This window comes from Rhincodon typus, chromosome 9 (genome assembly GCF_021869965.1).
Source record: "Rhincodon typus isolate 14 chromosome 9, sRhiTyp1.1, whole genome shotgun sequence".
Classification (NCBI taxonomy): domain Eukaryota; kingdom Metazoa; phylum Chordata; class Chondrichthyes; order Orectolobiformes; family Rhincodontidae; genus Rhincodon; species Rhincodon typus.
In genome coordinates, this window is record NC_063340.1 from 3,881,812 (window position 1) to 3,902,223 (window position 20,412).

The following is a 20,412-nucleotide window of genomic DNA, read 5'->3' on the forward strand; positions in this document are numbered from 1 at the left end:
TACAGCCAGGTCTTCAGTCCTGCAGAACAGCATTGAGAATTAGCCAGCCTGTCCATCTCTCCAATTAATTCCAAAAGGCTAGTAAGGTTTACCACGGGCTGGACATTTACTATTCAATTCCCATCTCTGGTGGGTAGAACAGTTTTAGGCTCAGAAATGAGATCAGTTTTACCAGTACTCAAACTAGTGGACTGTGTGATTTTATTCAGAAAGCATGGTTACTTTTATGTACATCTGGGAGTATCCAAGCTAGGACCCATCCTATTTGTGCCTGAGGTTCTTTGTACTTCAGTCCCCTTACAGGGATAACATTTACACGATTTGGTACTATTCAAAACACAGCAAGAAATTCTGTTCAATATCCACAGCTAAAACATCACCATAAGACAATAACATCGGTCATTTATCTCATTTACTGCTTGTGGGTCACAAGTTAGTTACCAATGGTGACCATATTTTGAAAGTGTTCCACTTGCTGTGTAATGCTTTGGGATATTTGAAAATGTGGAAGATACTATTTATAATTGCAATTCTTTTCAATAATCTTAGTGATAGTTTTTACATGCATGTAAAAAATTCAGTCGGCCCACAAATTCACAGAGAACAAGGTGTTACTATAGAAAACAATCCAAAAAATGTTTGACTACATTTTTACAGTTTATTTGAGAGGTAACAAATTATCAGTAACACTTTCTCATGCTAATGTGCAAAATATGTTAAGCAAATAGTAAAACTCAACTTTAAAGCGAAATGCCAGAAATGTTTTTTTGGATTCACTTTATTTACAACTGTGGCTAAAAATAAAAGGTTTGAACCAACCTCTCCCCATGGGAGATCATAATAACCCAAGAACAATTTACTTCCCCAAGTGAAGACGTGGCAGAATTTAGATACTATGTTCCTGTCCTGAAACAGTGAAGAAACAATGGGAAATTGTTTGCACACAGATTATTTAACACGTGGAGAAAGAAAAAGCCGACCTCGTCACAGTGACTGTCACACCAATCCGGAAGTAAAGGTTTTGTATCAAACAGGAATTAGCCTGTAACCAAAGGGCTGAAATAGGTGAGATTTTCAGGTTTGAGAGCTTCAGGAAAAGGGGAAAGTAGGAGCTGGAAATGTGATGGAAAGAGAGCAGCTCACATGCATGCACACGTGTGTGTGTTTGCGCACGTGCGTATATGTATGGCATTCTCACTCATATATGGAAGCATACACTCCTGTGTAATCAGATACAGTCCAATCACTGATTCCACAAACACCCATCTATGTAGCAACCAAGCTGGGCGCCCGTAGAATGTGAACACGTTTAACATCTCATGTATAACGTTACAATAAAAAAAATGCAAATCCTTCACACTCTATCTTAATTGGAAATTTTGCAACCATGAGCAGAAAATAAAGCTGGAACTGTCCTAATAAACCAAACATTTTAAACACTCAAAATACAAGTCTGCAGTGGTCACTTAGCACAAACATTGTATCACCAGAACACAGCGATCAGACTGACACTTCAGTCGAGCAATCCTCATTCGAGCCACTAGATGGAGCACCATCAGAAGAATAATATTCTCTCAAAGATGAGCAATTGGACAATACCCACCCTAACAAAGACCTCTGTTGGCTGATGGCGCAGGGCACCGAAACCACTCTCATTGAAAGGCGAGAGAATATTCAGCACAGAATGTACTGCAAAGGGAGGGCAAAATAAACAAAATCAGCTATTTTGCAAATGATTTTAAAAAAATAAATATTGATAAAAAGACTGTTTGCTAGGAGATAATTTGATTAGCTGAAAGGAGACACGTTGATGAAGCTGTTTGTTTTGCACCCATCCAGACAAAGAATGCCAAATTTCACTGATCACAGTTGATATTATAGGCTTCACTCAGTTTTATAGGGCACAGGTGAGATGGCATCTGGTGTATTGTGCACTGTATTGATCACCTTATTTAAGGATGAATGTAAATGCATTGGAGACAGTTCAGAGAAGGTTAACTAGACCAATATCTGGAATGGATGAGTTACCTCACGAAGAAAGGTTGAACAGACTAGGTTTGTATGTGTTACAGTGAGAAGTGATTCGACTGAAACATAAATAATCCTGAGGACTCTTGACACAGTAAATGTGGAGAGGATGTTACCGCCTACGAGAGAATCTAGAACTAGGGGTCACTATTTAAAAATCAAGGATCGCACATCTTAAACAGAGACTAGCTGAAATGTTTTCTCTCAGAGGGTCATGAGTCTTTGGAACTCTCTTCTTAAAAAGGACAGAGTCCTAGAATATTTTTAATGCAGAGGGAGATATATTCATGTTAATCAACGTCTGCATGGGGGTAAAAGGTTATATTGGGATAACCAGGAATGTGGATTTAATTCTACCAACAGATCAAGCATAATCTTAGTATGATCTGGTAGAGCACAGGGTGCCACGGTGGCTCAGTGGTTAGCACTGCTGCCTTACAGCGCCAAGAACCCAGGTTCGATTCCACCCTTGGCAATGGTCTGAGTGGAGTTTGCACATTCTCCCCGCATCTGTGTGGGTTTCCTCCGGGTGCTCTGGTTTCCTCCCACAGTCCGAAGATGTGCAGGCTAGGTGGATTGGCCACGCTAAATTTCCCATAGTTTCCAGGGATGTGCAGGCTAGGTGGGTTAGCAGGGTCATAGGGGTAAGGTGGGTCTGGGTGGGATGCTCTTCAGAGGATCAGTGTGAACTCGATGGGCTGAATGGCCTGCTTCCACACTGTAGGGATTCTATGAGCAATCTTGAGGAGCCAAATGGCTTACTCCTGCTCCTGATTTGTCTGTTCTTAGGAGAAAAGGCTGCTGACTGGTTGGACTTGCCAACCAGTTGGCACCCATTCCTCCTGTAGTAGAAATTGCTGTGATCATTTCAACTTTGGCATTCTTGTGTTTGTACTGATGACTGCAGGCTAAAAAATTACTCAGTAACATGTCTATTCAGCAAAAGAAATATTAATCTTCAAATTCTCATTACATTCATCAGAGACATTTTATATTGTACAAAGAACACAATCTGCTGTTGATCAAAGTTGGCTATTTACATAATACCTTGATCCATTTCTTAAACTCGATTCAGTTTTGTGGCAATCAGAACTCGCACTGTTTGGTCAAATGCTGTGCAGACACAGAGGCCCTGCTTATCTGGGCTCCAGTCAAGGCTGCCTATGGGCTGGGTGGACACAGTCACATTTTGGAGCAGTGTGACTGTACCTGCGACTCCCATATCCATGTTCTCAGAGTCTTTTTTAGAGCGCTGGGCAGGGTACTCACTGGAAAACACAAATGGAGGGACATGTCAGTTTCAGACAACCATGTCTTTCAGCTTCCACCCTCACAATAAAGGGATCACAGAACAATGTCGATAGAAGGCCATTCAGCCCCCACTTGTGCCAGCCCTATGTAAGAGCTATTCACAATGAGAGCCACTCCTCTGCTCTATCCCTCAAATGTTCTTCCAAAGTGTGGAATTTCTGCAAACGGTGCTTCATAAACTTCTGTCTTGCACACCACAGGGTCATGATTCTGATCTGAGAGTTAGGACAAGATCTTTTTGTCAACAATCCTCATCAGGTACTGCAGAGTCAAATAACAACACCCTGTTTTAAAAAAAGCTCAATGAGCCAGACTGAAGAAACAATAAATAAGGTGAAGTTCTCAGCCACCCACAAATAAATAATAATTACTGCTGTGTTATCCAAATCTGGGAGTAAATTCCAATGCTGAGTTATAAAAGCAAGAAGTAACTTCCAACCCTCTCAAATCTTGCGCTCAATCTACATCCCAATTTCAAAATACAAACTGCTGGAAATCCATTTGTACAAAATCACAAATTAGACAGTGCCCCAAGATATCAACATGCATCAGAACTCAGCTTTGCTTTTGCGATTTATGCTGTTATCTTAACATTAAAATGTACAATGAGCAAGAGCATGGTACAGGTGAAGGGGCCCAACATCCTCACGTGTCTGCTTCTGGGGTGGAGACAGACACAAGTTAATCAAAATACTTCTTAACAGGCCTCGATATCCTGGCCACACCTTCTTCCGCCAAAGTGGAGGCAGAGGACTTCACAATTTACGCAAATGTGCAAGTCACATTCCTGCAATTTTATTAGTAACAAACATCAGAAGAGGGCCGCGTTGTAATATGCCCTGGTCTTTCAGAATCAGAAAAGGCACCTCCAGCCATCTCTCCGGATGCACACATTTCAGAATTACAGAGTCAGCACTTCAGGAGCAAATGTTTAAGGCCAACTAGTTTTTTTTTAAAAAAAAATGCAGCAAGCCAGAGACCTAGGAACCCAGACAGCAGCATAACATTCAGTTACAGTCAGTGGTCCCGCTGGGGTCAAAATTAGCTCATACAAGATATCGGAATCCAGAAATTCAACTGGGTTCAGGTTTTTTCAGTCAGTTAGGTTCCAAAGGCTCGACTGTACTGGCGTGGTAGTTCAGGGGAGACAGAAATCAGCATTTAGATCTGACCTCAAATATTAAAAAAAAACTAGAAAATCAGTCTTTTCCTTTTTGACAATCCCGTAACCTCTATCACCTTACAGGACGAGTGTAGCAGATACACAAGAACACTTGCAAGCTCCCCTCGAAGCCACACACTGAGAAATATATCGCTGTTCCTTCAGTGTCACAATCTTGGAACTCCCTCCCTACCAGCACTGTGTGGTTGTACCTGCACCAAATGAGCAACACAGATCAAGAAGGCAGCTCACCAGCCGTTTCTCAGGAGCAACTATAAACAACAATAAATGATGGCCCAGCTAGAAACACCTAGATGCCATCACTGAGTTAAAAAAAAATTTACATTTATCGTCTTCTGCAAAACTGGTGTCCCCATAATATACGTCAGACGGAAATCAGCTTGCTGCCTGATCTCGACTCAAACTTGCCAATGCCTAATTGTTCAATCATTACCCATCATCGACGGTCACAAAACTGGTATTTCATGTGTATTTAAAACATGCTACTGTGAGAAGGAGGTTACTTACTATTTCCAAAGGTGCAGATTACCAGAACCTCCTGCTGTCATGAAGATGTCTCTGTTTTGCGGCAAGTGGCGGGCCTGCCAGATGGTGGATTTATATGCCTGGGAAACACAGGAGACATACACATAAACCATGTTCATATATAGAAACAACTGAAGGGCAGAGGAGGAGGAGAGGAGACACAAAGCAACAAAACCACCCACCCTGGCTATCAATGACAACAACCAGAGATGTGGTTCATAGACTTCAGTCAGAGTAGTATCCAAATACTTTCTCTGCAACAGCCTTCTATTTCACCACAGTGGACAGTTACACTGGACACAGACGGAGTGACTGCAGAAGATTCACAGGGTGAGTTTTAATTTGGACTGGATAGCTTGGGTGACCACGAAACCCGCCCGAAGACATTAATATGAGGTCCATTCAACTTTAACTCTCGAGTCCAATTTTAGGGCAAGAGTTCGAGGTTATTTGGAAGTTTACTGAAAGCATAAATACAACCTCTTCTTAAAGGGGGAAAGAAGGAGAGCTGCATTTGCATATAAACTTCCACAGCACAGTGCAAGGTCATTGTCTGCACCAAATTTTTTAAAGTGTTATCAAATTTTCCCCACCTCTGTATTCTGTCTCCCCCACAGCCCTGCAAATATTCTCATTTTCCACTATCTGTCCAATTCCCTTTTGATAACAATGATTTAAACTACTTCCACTGCCTTTTTAGGCTGCACATTCCAGGTGATAACAGCTTGTAGCTTAATAAAATACTTGTCTAATATATTCCTCGGGATTTTTTTGTATCAATTATCTTAAAATCCATGTCCTTCAGTTGCTGGCCAAAGCTCAGGACAAATAGCTGGGTGGGTGTGTGGGACAGCAGCAGTTCTAGGAGCATCATTATCTCCTCTTAAAGACTGGGCTCCAGAGAAGAAAGGATAATACAGCCTTTCCTTTCACAGTATCTCTGAACAATCATAGCTGAAGGATCCTTCTATCCCATCACTGGAACTCTGAATATGCCCCCTCTGTCTCACGCCTTTCTCCACTCATTACAAACTTCATAAACACACACTTATCTCTTGCTTGATGCTTTTACAATGACTAGTAACAGCAGCTTGTTCTTGCACAGTATCAGGTGCAGCACTGTGTGTGTCCCTAAAGACTGCAAGAAGATAGCTCACCACCACCTTCTCCAGGGTAGTGGCGATGGGTAACAAATGCTGGCCTAACCGGCAATACATCCCAGGATGGATTAGAAACAGGTTCTGTCCACGGCCTGAGCCCCAGTTTCACTCCCGGCATTGAACAGCTCCTCATCTTCCCAGCAATTGGCTTCTTCTTATTCTCACCACGTACACAACCACCAACTATTGAAAACTCAACCAATGCCTCGGTTTCTCTTGGGCACGCAACAGTGTGGGGAGGGATTGTCAGTAAGCTCTGTTGGCTGTACGGCTGGTTAGCGATGCAGAGTGATGCCAATAACATGGGCTCATTTCCCCTACCAGCTGAGGTTACCATGAAGATCCCACCTTCTCCACCTCTGCCCTCTGCTGAGATGAGGGAGAGCAGTCCTACAGTCCTTCTGAGACCATGGCGACTGTACCTTTTATTCCAGCTGACCTCTGAAAACTGAAGCTCAATGAAAACTCTGCCGCATCCTGTTCTTATTTGCACAAAATCCCATTCACGCGTCAACAGCTTATCCAGCAACCACACCGACTGAGCTGCTCTCAATGCAGCAAACATTTGTTTAGCAATCTCTACTCAGAGGTCTAAAAACCTACTTCATGTCCCCAAATCTATCTGGCTATTGGGCTGGGGACAATCAATGATCACTGGCTGAGCCTGAAATAGAATGCAAGTTACAAAATCTCTAGCACTGAATTGTTTGGCCTTCACATGCCCTTCACTCCTATGTTCTTTGGCCTTTCATGTCCAATTTGTGCCCAACTCACTTGGTTCTGAAATCAGAAACCTAAGCAGAATATAAACTCCAAATGCTCACTGAAGAAAAAATAAAAATCCAGAAGTTATGTACTGATTACCTGGAGGCAGAGAAACAGAATGAACGCCACAGTCTGAAATGTTATTTTTCATTTTCCAATTAACAAAGCTGTGTTAGGTTTTAGTTGCACATAGTTGAGAATTTCCCTGGATCATTTACGCATGGACCTTTTGAGCAAGATTTTTGTTTCTCCATTAACTGAGATGTACCTGGTATCTGTTATTTGAAATAATGTTTACTTTATGGTTACCATGAATAAATTGGAATATACTGCAGCATACTTTTATACTATAATCACAGCTGGAAATCTGATATACTTCAAGGACTGTGCTGACTGGGTGATTTTACAAACTAATGCTCCCAGCAGGGAACAGATTCCAAGTTGGCTTCTGTTATGAAGGCTGTTGGTGGGGTGTGGTTATGATCTGGAAACCACTGACAGTGCAGTTGAAGCTGGTTAATTGTGCCTTCCATAAGGGCATCAAAGATTTACCTGAAGAGCAAGTGATTTGTTAGGTTACAGGGAAAGGCAGAAGAGTGGGACTGAGTTACCCACTCTGAGTCAGACATAGATACAATGGGCCAAATGGCCTCCTTTTATGATACAGCCATTCTATAACGATGTTTGAGTGGACAGTACCACAGCAACCTGTGAAATTGGTTATCAAGGAGGCAAAAAATCCAGGTCCTTTAGATTTCAGCTAAGATACACCATTCTGTATCCACCCTTAGAAACCAAAATAATTCTGCTTTCTCAAAATTAAATACCTTCTCACTGACTGAAGCAAAACCTTTGGTTGGGTGCTGGGTCCTCATGTCAAACACATGAAATTTTCCCTCCAAGGAAGTAGCCACCAGCTTATTCATGTTGATATCTTTCCTGTCAAACTCAACACAACAGACCTGCAAAGAAAGGGATGGTCCCAAATGTAACATAGTTATCTGTCAAAAGGACATTTTAAGGTCAAAAGTAAAAGGATTTACACATGACTCAGTTTTACCACAATGAATGAGGGGAGAATGCACATTTAGAATTTACGAGAAATGCTACTGTTCTTTTCTTGGCAAACGTTTGAAAGATTCTTTGATGTTTGGCTCCAAGGTAATGGTAATAATGTAAAATAAAGCCAGGAGTATTTGGTATTGTGGTTAAAACCAACGGTACACACTCTAAATGCAGAAGGCTATCCACTGTCATAACCTGTCTACCTGCCTTCACTTGAGAGTCATTTAAACCAAGTGGACATACTTGAACAGAAAAAAAGCAAGCAGTAGTTTACAAAATAGCATATTGTTCCTGTAGACAGAACAGAGTTCAGGTCTACACAATCAATTCTGTTCCATCCATAGATACTGCCTGACCTACTGAATATTTCCAACATTTTTTTGTTGCAATTAGAAATACATTCCCCTGAATGAGAATCAGAAGACTAATGTCTGAGCTGAAATTGTTTTTGTTTGCGGGGGTGAGGCCAGGGCGAACCCTCCACCTGAACGTTTTCAGGCATGGGGCGCCATCTGTGGGAGCTGACCTGCTCGTGTTGGATGTGCATCCTGCAACGGGGTCCTACTTCCACAAAAGCCACCCAACTGAGGACGAGGGGAAGGAGATGGATGTGGGAGAGGCCCTGGGATCTCGATGGCTGTTGGGAGAGGCGACACCACGGAGCCTAATGGAAATGGCAAGGGCTCCTCAGAGTGAACTCACATCAGAGCAGAAAACAGCTTCCCGTGTCTCCCCCACTGCACAGCCCACCATAAAGCCAAGCTACACTGCGTTACTAGCTTCTGAAACAGCATATGGATCACACACCTTCTTCAGGAAGGTGCTGCTGAACACGATTAAGAGGAAGTGCCCTTTTAGATACCTTCACTGACTGCCAGTACCTGTCAGGCGGATAGACTGGCAGTCTTCCCCCATGAAAACCTCCCGACAGTATGTCAGGCAGTGGTGCCAGCTTGCTTCAGTCTGACCTTCCCACTTTTCTCTCTGGCCACCAAATCAACGTCCCTGGGGACAGGTGGCGCACAGCATCCAGTAAACAATGAAGACAAGGGTCTTCGTGACATGACCAAAAGCTCTCTTAAAACTCCTTTCCAGACATAGATCATAGAATCCCTACAGTGTGGAAACAGGCCCTTCGGCACACAGTCCACACCGACGCTCAGGGCATCCCACCCAGACCCATCCCCCATAACCCACCTAATCTACACATCCCTGAACAACACGGGCAATTTAGCATGGCCACTCCACCTAGCCTGCACATCTTTGGACTGTGGGAGGAAACTGGAGCACCCGGAGGAAACCCACGCAGACACGGGAAGAATGTGCAAACTCCACACAGACAGTTGCTCAAGGGTGGGATCGAACACGGGTCCCTGGCGCTGTGAGACAGCAGTGCTAGGCAGGCACAAAAACAACTTCCCCACGTGTTAACTTGATTGTTGGAGCAAGGGTACAAAGAAGACAGTGAGGGAGAGAAACCAAACTCGCAGTGTCTCCCGGAGTACTATTTACCATTGAGGAGAAAGACAAGGCAAAAATACACTTCTTACTGGTTCGTGAATAGCTTCCCTAATAGACACACACCAATTGACAGCAAGATGAGAAAAGAAATAACAGGCAGAAAAGCTAAAGGAACAGAAAACAAACAAAGGCAGAAAATTTATTTTGAAAAGTGGTTACTATGGAATACAGGTAGTTCTCCTATAACACAATAGTTGCGTTCTTGTGCAACCTCGCGCTATGGGAAAATCACTATACTGTACAGTAGAAAGTTTGTGCTATCCAAACTGCATCCACTATTCATCAATTGTGTTACAGCCATTTTGTGTTAACGAAACACGCGTTATAGTGGAAATACCCGTACTTGATTCAAGTCTGACTGCAATTGTGTCACTGCCTTTGCATTTTGCCAAGTACTCCCATTTTCCTCGCCACCAGCAGGGGACATTTGGGGTCTTATATCTGGTTTAAAATCTAGTTTTGTTTCTTACCCCGTTCCTTATGTTCTTTTCCCAGCGGAGCGACATAGTTCTCAGATCAAATAGCTTGATATCACCATTGTCATATCCAGCACACACACAGCGCTCCTGGGAGCTGTAGGCATGACCTATCCACATAGGCACCACCATGTGAATGTGTTTAGGTTAAAAAAAACAAGACAACTAATGTGATTTCCCTCTCAACCTCTCAGAATAAAAATAAACCTCAAACAGAATAGATGCTCTAGACTTTTGCATGCAGATTGAGTTGAGTTAAACCCATGATTTGACAAATAAATGCCAAATATTGCAGATGTTGAGATCTGAAATGAAAACAAAATGCTGGAGAAACTCAGCAGATCTGGAAGCATCCGTGAAGAGAGAAACAGAGTTAACAGTTTCCGGTTTCTTTCCACTTATATTTGTGATTCTGCTGACATTGCACATCGGTTCTATAAACTCCCACTTTCCTGGCCCCAGCTACCACCTCTTCACCACAGGCATGTAAAACCTCTACATTTCCACCATGGTCTGTAGGTTGTCAGTTTCCTCCTGAATGGATGCCTGAACAGTCACCATCCATCTCAACACTCTCCACCTGGCTCAGCTCCTGCCCACTTTGAACAATCTCTCCTTTACCTTGTCCCATTTTCTCCAAGTCAGAGGTGTGATTGGGAGCACATGTGTGGGTCCCAGCTATATGCTCCTTCTTTGTGAGGTATGTGGAATATTCTTGTTCCAGTCTTACTTAGGCCCCTCCCACAACTCTTTCTCCTGCATATCAATGACACTATCAGAGCTACTTCCTGCTCTCATCCCAAATCTAAAAATGTCATCAATTACAATCCTCTTCACACCCTCACCTAATCTCTCTCCGAATCTTCCCTTCCCTTCCCTTCTTTGGAGGTCACCTTTTCCATTTCTAGGGAGAATGATATCCACAACAAACTCAATGACTCCCACAGTTATGTTAACGCCACTTCCTCACACACCCTGAAGCCTGTAAGGACTCCGTTCCCCCAGTACCTCCACCTACGTTTTGTTGATACCACCTTCCACAGTAGTGTTTCCAAAATGTCCTCCTTTTGCCTCAACCAAGGATTCATCCTCTCCCACCACAATAGACAGAGCCCTCATCCCTTCCCCTCCCACCCAAGACAGTGGTAGGATCCTTTTGTCTTCACATTCCATCCCACCATTCTCCACATTCAAAGGATCATCTTGTTCTACCTCCAGCAGGATGCTACACCAAATATATCCTTCCCTCCTCTACCTTGTCAGCATTCTGTCTGTGACCTGCTAGACCACTCCTCTGTCACTCCTAACACTTCCTCTCTCCTTCATGTCAGTTCCCACGGAATCATAGGTGCAACACTTGCCCTTTACTTCCTTCCTCCTCACTGTCCAAGACCCCAGGCACGTCTTCCAGACAAAACAGCATTTTGTTTGCATTCCTTTCAATCTAGTCTACGGCTGGCAGTATAGTTTTCCTCTACATTGCAGGGATCAAATGCAGGCAAGACAACTGTGTTGCAGAACACCTCCACTTTGTCTATAAGAACGATCCCGACCTTCCAGCTGCTTGCCAATATACCATCTTACTCTTGTGTTAACGTTTCTGCCCCAGGCTGGGTGCAGTGTCCCAGCAAAACCCAATGTAAGATACCTTACAGCCTTCAGGACAAAACACCGAGTTTAATAACTTCAGAACATGAATTCTGATTACAATCCCTCTTCCCCACGTGTCTGGTTTGCAAAAAACAAAAGGAAAATACGAGTACTGAACTATGAAAAGAGAAAATCTGGATTAACTTAGCAGGTCTGGCAGCATCCGTGGAGAGAAAACGGAGTTAACATTTTGAGTCTGATATGACTCTTATTCACAGATACTGCCAGACCTGCTGAGTCTTCCCAGAATTTTATCTTTTCAATGGCTTTGTCTCAAAGTCAACCTATTTTTGAATACTTAGATCTATCATTAACACCTATTTTGCATCTAGATTTCTTTTATTATTATGAGCACTTCCTTTGTCTTTTGCTCTGTGCACCCTCACCAACTGTTCCACTCATTCCCCCTCCCACTTTGTCAACTGCACAAAAAGCATCATCTTCCAGCCCCATTTAGTTCTGAAGAGCCAATGAACTCAAAACGTTAACTGTTTTTCTCTCCACAGTTGCTGCCAGACTTGCTGAGTTTCTCCAAAACTTTCTGTTTTCCTTCCATGATTTGTCAAGTTGTACTTAATTTATAGAAATAAAAAAAGTTCTAATATGGCTAAATGGCACTTTTTTTTGTTCCAGGTGCCTGAAATTTAAGTGAAGCAGAGAGAATAAATACAACATCCACTATACACAGTCAAAACCAAATGTATCGTCAAACTCTGAAGTGGAAGTCTGCTTAATTTAGTCATATTCAGAAACAAACATTTTTACATTCATTATGCCCATTATGGTCACGTTTGACCCCCATACAAAGCATTTTTTTAATAGAAAGAATATAGTTGTAAAATATTGATACATTTGGTTATTCTGTTTGCTTGTGAAGTTATTAAACATTACAGATGATTTCAATACAAAAACTATATTTAGGACATACCAAATGCCACAGTCCAACAATCCCGCCTGGTATCTCCATCTGCAGGCTGCATGTTTGCCACAGGAGTGTCTTTTTGCCTGGGGTCCCAGACTTTCACCATTCCTTTCGAAAACACAATCTATATGATCACATTTGCATGAGGTAATACTTGCAGACAAAAATTCAACATAATTTACAGTGAATACCTGGCAATATATCAGACCTTTAGAATGGCAGAAGCTTTCAATAGGACAAATCCAACTTAATTCATTTCTCACTTATATTCGCACCTTTGATTTTGTTGTCTGAAAAGTATGCTAACAACCACCTCAGGTATTGTGCAAAAAAAAAACCGATCACATTTATTTCAAGTAGGTTCACAGAATTACAGAATCCCAAAAGTGTGCAAGCAGACCATTCAGCCCATCAAGTACACACCACCCTCTCCAAGGAGCATCCCATCCAGACCCATCCTCCTACCCTATTCCCGCACTTCCCCATGGCTAATTCACCTTGCCTGCACATCCCTGGACACCATGGGCGATTTAGCATGGCAATCTACATAACTTGCATATCTTTGGACTGTGGGAGGAAACCAGAGCATCCAGAGGAAACTCACGCAGACACGGGAGAATGTGCAAAATCCACAGTCACCTGAGGCTGGAATCAAATGTGAGTCCCTGGCGCTGTGAGGCAGCAGTGCTAACCACTGAGCACCGTGCCAGCCAAATTTCTCGCAAGTGCTAGGAGTTGCATCTTTTCAGGTGGTTTGTTGGGAGTTGTGTGCTTGGCAGCAGCATGTCCCTGATGGAAAATTCAAAATACTCCAGCAGAAATGCACAATTACAACAATCAGTGCATTCACTCACCCAGATTCCTTTGGCAGCACCTTCCAAAACCATGACCACTACCACCTAGTGTAGCAGATACATGGGAACACCACCACCTCCAAGCCTCTCACCATCCTGATTTGGAATTATATCGCCATTCCTTAGTGTCGCTATGTTAAAATCCAGAAACTCCCTTCCTAACAGTACTGTGGGTGGGGCTATCCAACACGGGAAGATAGTGGTTCATGAAGGCATCTCACTACCACTTCCTCCAGGCCAATAGGGGTTAACAGTAAAGGATGGTCGAGCCAGAGAAACCCATGTCTCACAAACAAATTTTAAATAAGGTTTATAATAAAGCAGGTAAGGAAGCCAAAATACACCAACTAGAAGATTAATGACCTAATGGCTTGTCTGCATTCGTACTGTTTTACAATACATACAGCATACATACCTAATGATTCTACAATATCAATTAGAAAAGTTCTAGCTGCTCACACCACTGGAGAAATTTTCATGGTCTAGCATTGAAATAGACATTTCAACAGATTTAATCATTGCAGCATCTCAAGAGAAAAAGGCAGGTGATGGTCACAAAAGAAGAATAATTTATACAAAATTTACCATCTCTGCTGCCAGTAACCAATTCCGGAGCTCCTTCCCCAATTCCCAAGCCTCCTACACCATCAATGCTATTTATAATCTCCTTGTGCGCTTTTACCGAATAAACGGCCATTTCCGGAGCCTCCAGATTCCTGGGTAAAGAAAATGAGAAAGGGGAGAAAAACTCATGAGACCCCTGGCAAATAAATCTGGCAGAGAGTGCAAGGACATTGAAGCTACTGGCAACATAGACTCAGACATTTACAGCACAGATGATAGTCAATAAAGATCTGAGGCAATGGAAATGCAAGTGAACATCTAAATACTGCTTAAATTGTTACAAAAAGTTTTAACTCACCATGCTTTCAAGCAGTGACAGGCAGACTCCTACCATCCTCTGGATGTAAAACTTACTCAACTCTCCTCTTAGCCTTCCACTTCTTAGTTTAAATCTTCACCCCCAGTTATTGAATCATCTACTAGTAGAAAAATGCCTTGCAATCCACCTTTTCTATGCCCCTCTATCAGGTCCACTCTCAAACTTCACTGCTCCAAGGAAAGCAACTCTAGCTATCCAAACTTAATGATAAAAAATAAGGAGACACCATGCAATTTCAAAAGCGACTGGAAATGTAAGCAGTGTAAAAGTTGCTAGACAACTTTTCTTTTTAAGTTGCACCATGAGGTTAGGTAACATTGAAATTCCAGACAAAGGTCATAGAGTAGTATATTAAGTCATGGAATAGGGTATTGATTTGGAGTGAAGTGATTAAAAAGCAGGTTCCTCTCAGAGTTTTGGCACACCATGGTAGTAAACTGCTGATGTACCCATTTCTTTGAAACTGGTTTTCTGCAGGTTATCAGTCGAGCTGTTTAATCAACCTGTGGTTGAAGAAAACTACGCACAGACAGCCAACAGATAAATATTTTCTTCTCTATTTAAAGCTCATGGTACAAATGCTTGTGATGCATTCCGTCTAAGAAGCAGAAGTACAAATGCCAAATATCAGCCAGCCTAAAAAAATAAACAAAACATTACTGGTTTAAAGATAACAGTGTGGAGCTGGAGGAGTACAACAGGCCAGGCAGCATCAGAGAAGCAGGAAATTTGATGTTTCAGGTCAGGACCCTTCTTTGGTCCCGAGCCAAAACGTCAAATTTCCTGCTCCTCTGATGCTGCCAGGCCTGCTGTACTCTTCCAACTCCACGCTGTGTTATCTCTGACTCCAGCATTGGCAGCTCTTACTATCTCTGACTGGTTTAAAGATAACCTGCACTACAAGTGTTGCTGGGTACAGAAAGGTATTTAGCAAATTATGTTAAGGTATCACAAGTAGCACCAGTTAGCCCAGGCTCCTGGCATGTGTAATGATCTCAATGGATTTATCTTGTTCAATTCAGTTCTGTGCTTCCATTCCAGGAAAGGAAATACAAGTCTGCAGGTTCTACACCATCAAAGATATGTGCTGCTTTCTTTCAATCGATCGAGCATGCAATGTGGTTGTCACTGGCTAGGCAAGTATTTATCGTCTATCTCTGGTGCAGTGCTCCTGCAAATTATCAGGTTGAGTGTGTTTAATGCTAAAACTGGGTAAAAAAATATGGTAGTCAGGAATATAGGAACAGGAGTAGTTCAGTTACTCAAATCTCTTCTAGCAGGTCATAACTAATCAATAACTCTATTCCAATAACGTGCCTTTGAGTCATACCCATAAATAGCCTTACCTGATCAATCCATCTGTCTTGTCCTTGAACATTTCAACTGATCCAACAATGACAATGTTTTGTAAATAAAAGGCCTCAGATTTCCACAACCTTCTGTGCAAAAAGGTGCTCCCTAATGTCACTCCTAAATGCTCTGCCACCAATTTTAAAATTATACTTGCTTGTTTGGATTCTCCATCTGAAAGAAATAGCTTCGCTGCATTTATTCTCCAAAACTGTCACCTGTATCCAATCTCGCACAAGTGCTGTGGCTTCATCATCCTCATACTTGCTCTGTACTGGCTCCCAATCCAGCTATGCCTCCACAGTAACATTCTCAGACTCATGTTTAAATGACACAGGGGCCTCATCATAGAGTCCATAAAATGTCAGCCCAACACCCCTCTGAAGAGAACGACACCCAGACCCACCTCCCTAGCCTTTTGCTGTAACCCTGCACTTCCCATGTCTAATCCACCTAATTTACACATCCCTGGACACTCTGGGCAATTTAGCACGACCAATCCACCTAACCTGCACATCGTTGGACTGTGGGAGGAAACCCAGTGGAAATCCACACAGGCACAGGGAGAATGTGCAAACTCCACACAGACAGTCGCCCGAGGGTGGAATCGAACACGGGTCCCTGGAGCTGTGAGGCAGCAGTGCTAACCACTGAGCCACCGTGCCGCACTGTGTAACCTCCTCAGCCCTACAACCCTTTAAGAATGCTGTTTTCTAAATCTGATCTTTTGTCAATCTCACATTCTCAATTCCATCATTGGCAGTCATGACGTCAGCTGCCTGGGCGTTGGGTCCAGAAATACCTCCCTAAACCTCTACACCCCTCATTCCTCCTCCAAGATAATCCTTCAAAAATACTCTCTTTGACCAGGTCACCTCTCCAGATATTTTTCTTTCAGACTGGTGTCAATTTTTGCCTGATTGGAAACTGGAACTTAGCTCATAGAAGGAGGCGGCCACTTGGTCTTTGAACTTGCTCTGCCATTCGATAAAATCATGACTGATCTGGTTATGATTCCTGTTATTCACAACAATCCTCGACTCCCTTGTCGATCAAAAATCTAACTCAGTCTTGAATAACTTCTAAGACTCAATCTCCACTGCCTTCTGAGGAAGGGACTACTGATCTTTAGAGACAGGATTTCTCTTCACTTCAATACAGTGTGGAGCTGGAGGAACAACAGTAGCTTCGAGGTTTTGACTACTTACCATATGTGCAGGTTTCCATCAAAGTCCCCAGTTGACAGATACCTCTGTTGCAAAGAGGTGGCTCCAAAGGTGCCGCATTTAAAAGGTTTTGATTTTTCAATCTGAAAAAATATTTATTTTCAAGTTATGAAAATCAGTAGGCAGTGCGCTAAGTTCTGAATTACAAGAATTTCAACAAGGAATAGGCCATTCAGCCCATTGAGGCTGGTTTGTCATTCAATTAAATCATGGCTGATCCTCTACCTTAATGCCACTTCCCTGTGCTATTCCTATCTCCATCTTGAACATACTCAATGACTGAACTTCTATAGCGTTTTGGAGAACAGAATTTCAAAGATTCACCACCTTGAGTGAAGTAATCCCTCCTCAGCTAGTCATAAATTTCCTAACCTTTGATTTGAGACTATGTTCCTAGACTCACAAGCTTATTCAGAAACATCTTATCCTCATTCAGCCTGTCAGAATTATATAAATTTCAATGAGATCATCTCTCATTCTTTGAAATTCAACAGAATAAAGCCCAGACTCCACAATCTCTCATTTTGTAAAACAATCCCTTGCCTCTATGGCAAGTATATTCACTGTAGACAGCGTAGATACAAAAACTCCCCTGATGGCAGGGGAGTCAGAACCAAGGGTCACAGTCTAAGGATGCACAGTAAAACAGTTTGGACCAAGACGAGGAAAAATTTCTTCACTCAAAATGTGGTGACCCTGTGGAATGCTCTACCCCAGAAAGCAGTCGAGGCCCAAGTATGATACCCTCCAGTAAATACAATACACACTCTGGGGAAACTTCTTTACCCAAAGCAATCGGAATTTGGAATGCACTACCACAGCAAGTGGTTGAGCCAAATCATACAGGTGAGAAACGACAGCAGGACTTTCCGAAGTGTGGATCACGACTCTCAGTGAGATGACAGGACAAGCAATGGCAGCTGTGGAAAGGAGATTCAGATTTGAGAGTGCTGAGATTGTCTACGAGACTCCTTTAACTGTGCATGATTTCTTTTGCAATCTAATGACATCTGAATACAATTGCTGACACCAACTGATGTTGCAAAATGCAGATGTCTTTGTTGCTTTTATTATCTGTTAGCTGAACATCAACAGCAATTTTCACCATGGGATTGTAACAGAAAAGCCTTTCGAGTATGCAAAACCAGAGAAACACATGAGAAGAGAAGACAATTTGCATTTATATAACTCTTTTCCTGACCACCAGACACTTTACAGTCAATTACAGTCAATTTTTTTTGATGGATAGACACTGTTGTAACGTAGAACATGTGAAGCCAAATAGCAATCAGCAAGCTTCCACAATCAGATTTGTGATGATGACCAGATCTTCAGTTTCAGTTTATTTTGAGATGTTGATTGAAGGATAAATGTTGGCCTGGACAGTGAGGGAAAATCCTCTGCTTGTAGAGTCCAAACAGTCCATGCCGACCATAATTCCAAACTAAAGCAGTACCACCTGCCTGTGCTTGGCCCATATCCTTTCAACCATTTCTTAATCATGTACTTAACTAAATGCCTTTTAAACATTGTAGCTGTACCCGCATCTAACACTTCCTCTGGAAGTTCATTCCACACACGAATGACAGTCCGTGTAAAAAATAATTGCCCCTTATGTCTTTTTAAAAAATCTTTCTCCTCTCCCCTTAAGGATATGTCCCCTAGTCTTGAAATCCTCCAACCTAGAGGGTGAAAGACACCTGCCATTCACATTATCTATACCCCTCATGATTTGAGAAACCTCTATAAGGTCACCTTTCAAACTCCTAAGCTCCAGTGAAAAAAAGGTACAGCTTATCCAGCCTCTCCTTATAACTTAAACCCTCCATTCCCAGAAACAGCCTGGTAAATTTATTCAGAACCCTCTCCCTCTTACAAACAGGGAGACCAGAACTGAACACAGTACTCCAGAAGAGACCTCATCAACATCCTGTGCAACCTCAACATAACATCCCAACTCCCATACTCAAAGGTTGCAGCAACGAAGGCAAGTACACTAAGCACCTCCATAACCACCCTATCTATATGTATGTTAACCCCAATGTTTCTCTGTTCTACAACACTACCCAAGGCCCTACTTCTAATTGTATAATTCCTGCCTTTGTTTGTTTTACCAAAATGCAATACATCATATTATCGAAATTAAATTCCATTCACCACTCTTCATTCTAGTAATCCAGTTGATCAAGATGTCTTCGTAATCTTAGATAAATATCTTCAAAATGGTGTTGTGGGATCTTTTGCATCCACCCAAACAAGCAGGCAGAGCATCTGAGATAACAGGGTGTAGAGCTGGATGAACACAGCAGGCCAAGCAGCATCAGAGGAGCAGGAAGGCTGACGTTTCGGGTCTGGACCCTTCTTCAGAAACCAGTTTGATGTCTCATGTGAAAGGCAGCCCCCCACAGCACTGCACTGGAACGTCAACTTTGATTTGTGTGTATAAGTTGTAGAGTGGGGCAATTCAGAGGTGGGACTACTACCTACTAAGCCACAACCGACACCAAGGACGGAGTGATGCAAGGAAATGATGGGCAGAATCAAAGAGAAGCAGGAGGAAGTAACTGCAGAGTATAAACATCAGTACGCTCTGGATGGGCTGAATGACCACTGTCCTTGTTGTAAATACAACATAATCGGACAGAAACTCCACAAGAGGCCATTCAGCCCATCGCGTTCATTATGTATTTAAACATGAATGTTAAAAAGAGGTTGGAGACAGAAATAGAGCATTAGATTACGACCAATTTAGACCAAAAGCAACGCAACAAATGCACCTTCTCATATGTGGTGTTAAAAAGTAGTTAGCAAGCAATGTCGCGCCTGCAGAGTTGCCCCCGTCACCATAGCAACCCCGGGCCGGTAACGAGGCAACAAGAGCTTAAGCCCGAGGCCTGGGCCTTTCCTGACTGACCACCGACCTCCTTGACCAGCACCAGCTCCCCGTGCGACACCTCGTAGACCTGCAGCACGCCGGTGCCGCGAGGAAAGTTGCCCATGCAGACGAACTTGGCGCTGCAGGGGATCCATTTGCAATCGAACAAGGTGTAGTTGAGTGATTTCTGGATGTGGGCGATGATCTGCGGCTTCTCCAGCGCCGAACTCATGGCGTCCACGTTCGCTGCCAATCACGCAGGCGCGGTTGCCATCGCATCGATGGCCAGAGGCTGACAGCGCAGGCGCAGAAGCCGTCGCTCTGACGGCCAATGCCCCTCAGCGCAGGCGCGATTACCCGATGACCCTAGACCCCGCCCCTACGCAGGTCTCAAACCACGGGGGCGAGGCCATTCGGGTAAACAGTTGTGTACTGTCCTGCAGCAGTGTCCTTCTTACTGCTCCCGTCCACTAAATTCGACTCACCCATTCATAAGGCCTGTCAACTCGCCAAGATTAGTCTGGAGTTCCCAGAAATTGTAAATGAGCCTCCAGCAAT

At 43.0% G+C, this 20,412-nt stretch overlaps 1 protein-coding gene across 1 annotated transcript; it reads right to left on the reverse strand.

The window, feature by feature from the left end:
* Nucleotides 1-638: 638 nt before the first annotated feature.
* On the reverse strand, nucleotides 639-20,148 carry dnaaf10 (dynein axonemal assembly factor 10). The gene is made up of 9 exons (XM_020523450.2): nucleotides 19,901-20,148; nucleotides 16,962-17,062; nucleotides 14,046-14,176; nucleotides 12,613-12,714; nucleotides 10,029-10,144; nucleotides 7,800-7,934; nucleotides 5,030-5,127; nucleotides 3,076-3,296; nucleotides 639-1,689 (listed from the first exon to the last, which is right to left on the reverse strand). The coding sequence occupies exons 1-8, from the start codon at nucleotides 20,084-20,086 to the stop codon at nucleotides 3,089-3,091; spliced, it is 1,077 nt and encodes a 358-aa protein (XP_020379039.1). The 5' UTR covers nucleotides 20,087-20,148; the 3' UTR covers nucleotides 639-1,689; nucleotides 3,076-3,088.
* Nucleotides 20,149-20,412: the final 264 nt, after the last annotated feature.